Here is a 2,987-nt window from a genome sequence, read left to right on the forward strand (position 1 = left end):
ATATGTTAAGTTACGTTTATCCTCCTTATGTAGGGCTTGTACAAATTATTATAGGAATCTAACCTTTGTGGGCCAAGAGCCTTGCCGCTCTCTGGCTCGGCCGGCTGGACTCAGTAAGAATTTTGTGAGCCTTTTCAATCGCCTAGATCTGAGTGCATCACCAGTTGGATAGATCCATAAAGACTGCCAATCAGCTCACTGGTTGTGGATCGGTAGGACATATCTGATTGGCTCAATTTTGCGGACCGGTAGACATATTCTGATCGTCGACTCTTAATCTCCATAAAGGAGCTTCTATAGACAGTATGAGGCTAGATCATTGGGCAAAGGGTAAATCACCCTTGTAGTTGATCTACCTAAAAATAACACATTTTTAGTATATGTTTCATGTTTATTTTATTCATATTTTTTATGATATTGTACTTTAAAGGAAGGTATTTTGCATGTTTTTAGTTTTAGCTATATAGAATGGACCTTTGGAGAAAATGAGGATAAAATAAAGCAAAAGTGGATGCTTTTGTATGGTGTCATAGTGCTACCCTTGGTGTCGTAGCTCCAGTATACAGGCTAAATGGGGGCTATAGTGCCCCACGCTAATAACCAATTTTCTAGAATATTCATTGAATTTGACCAAATTTAGAAGGGGTGCTTGAAGTGACCCTTCGTGATTTTTAATAGGGCCAAGTTCTAGTGAAAAGGGAGGCTGGGTAAAGTCTTTTTGGTGTCAGTTTGGGGTCATCTTGGAAAGTTCAGTTGGAGCCTAGCATGTGTGTGCGAGTGATTGAGTGAGACACTTTTTTTTGTGTAAATGTTTGGAGATTGGCTTCAAGAAACTTAGGATTTTCTTAGGGAAAAGAGGTAAAAATAAGTATCTTGTATTAGTATTTAAGTTTTTGTTGTAAGACTTGGATATCAATACAAACTATGACTTTTTGTTTTATCTCTAAGAATTCTGAGTAGTTCTCTTTCTTTCTCTTTTCAAGTGGGAATTAATTTTGTGGGATGAGAATGAATTGAAGATCTCTTTTTTATTTTTAAAACATTGTGATAGTATTTTCACCAGTTCTTCATTGACTTTGCAAACTGCTCATTTGTATCATTAAAATCCATTGAGAAACATAATGACCCAGAAAGGATATGATTTCACCAACTAATAAGTATTGCATTTCATTATGGGCGGAGATGTTGCGATCACTTGAGGGAGTCCAACTAAATATGGAGGTAAACTTTGATGGGCTCAGAATTAATGTTTTAGGGTGACAGACTAAATTCTCTTATCAATTTAACTTAGAGTTTTGATCGTAAGAGTTCCTAGTAGGTTTGTGAAGAATCTGGAAGTGAGAGGCTAGAATGTACTCAGCATTACTACAGAAGCTGGTGAGAAACTCTAGGTTAGCCAATGTTCGTTGCAAGCACTGAGAAGGGGTAAGGAAAAGGAATGCTCCTATTTGGCACAATATAACATTTTATCTTTTTCATCATTCAATTCGTACCCTAATTAACATCTCTTTGCAAGGAAAATGATCTTTTCATAATATTTCAAACCCTCTTTTAAAGTATTTTAAACGATGTTAGTTTTTAATCTTTGTCAGTCTTTTAATCTCTGTTTTTATTTTTTGCATAAACTTAGTGTTAAAGTGTTACCAATATTTCGAAATAGTTTTCCTATGTAATATCTGGAGTTTAGATTGAAGTTTTGTAAGTCAATATTATAGAATTTCAGCTTTCCTATATTACTTGAAATGATATATATGCTTGCGTAATAATCATATTGTGAAGTTTATTATTTATTTTTATTTATTCACACAAGCTGCTGAATATAATTTGAGTCAAATTTTTTACAATAATTTGGAGTTCAAAAATCTGCATAGTTGCGGATTGGGTCAGCAGTCTTCCCTTTGACAAGTGGATCCTGATGGGATGGCTTAGACCTATTGTATTTTCTTAAAGAGATAAGGGGAGCCGATTGAGTGATCCAAGTATGACAGAGTCACAGGACTAGGCTCTCTCTTGGATTGACTTCATTAAGATGCTAGACTTGGGTGACCCTTCCTCTGTCCTCTGAATGAGCCGCTTGAGCTAATAGCACTTTGATTGTCTTTAGGACTTAGGCAGCCTCGGGTTTCCATATCCGTTCCGATATCTGATTCCTCAATCTAACTTTGTATGAGCCCTCTTGGTAAAAGAGCCCTTTTCCTTGGACCTTCAGATGTTCTCAGATTCATGTTGGAAAAAATTATATGCACGCAACCACTTTGGCTCCACCTAATTTAGTAAAAAAAAATTGTATAACCATTTTTTTATGTACAGATCTGAAATTTAAAGAAATTTAATCGCTAAAATACATATGAATCTATACGGAGCCTCAACAAATCTGTAAAAATAGAAGTTAAGAAAAAAAAAAATAACACATCTGTATTAGAAACAGAGGTAAAAATTATCCGATTAAGATGAGCCGCGTCATCGGCTTACATTTAGTTTGTATTTTTAATTTAATTATACAAAAAAAATATTATTTATAATTAAGAAAAATAAGAAATTCCAAACAATAATTATAGCATAGAGGAAGTTACTGGTATGCCTGCTAGATATTTCTGTGCTTCTTTCGATCGATCAAAGCCGTTCTATTTTTATGTGTTCTATCTCCCCGCCTTTTTTGCATCCATATACACGCATATATGTCGTGCCTCTCTCGTCTGCTCCTATCTCTCTGAGAAGAAAAATGGCGAAGTGTATTTTATCAAGACTATTCTCTTGCGCCAGTCCCAGCGACATCACCGGCGACGGTGGTAACAGAGAGGTCAGCACTTCGTCGCGACACAGCTTTTCTTGCAGTCTGATGGAGGAGAACGTAGCTATTGCCGAGTCTACCATTGCCAAATGGGATTTCGACTCCTCCAACTATTCGAAGCTCACCTCTCTCTTCGCCGCCTACAACGGCAAAGCCTCCCGCTTCCTCACGCGCCCTGCTTTTCTTTTCCTCTTCC

The 2,987-nt window shown here is 36.6% G+C and overlaps 1 protein-coding gene across 1 annotated transcript in view; it reads left to right on the forward strand.

Moving 5' to 3' along the window:
• Positions 1–2,722: 2,722 nt before the first annotated feature.
• The window catches only part of LOC110037085 (exocyst complex component EXO70A1-like), a 920-nt gene continuing 655 nt past the window's right edge, over positions 2,723–2,987 (forward strand). Inside the window, exon 1 of the mRNA XM_020741663.1 lies at positions 2,723–2,939. Coding sequence (XP_020597322.1) covers positions 2,723–2,939 — 217 coding nt within the window. The remainder of the gene's footprint in view (positions 2,940–2,987) is intronic.

This window comes from Phalaenopsis equestris, unplaced genomic scaffold, assembly GCF_001263595.1.
Source record: "Phalaenopsis equestris unplaced genomic scaffold, ASM126359v1 Scaffold214932, whole genome shotgun sequence".
Taxonomy (NCBI): domain Eukaryota; kingdom Viridiplantae; phylum Streptophyta; class Magnoliopsida; order Asparagales; family Orchidaceae; genus Phalaenopsis; species Phalaenopsis equestris.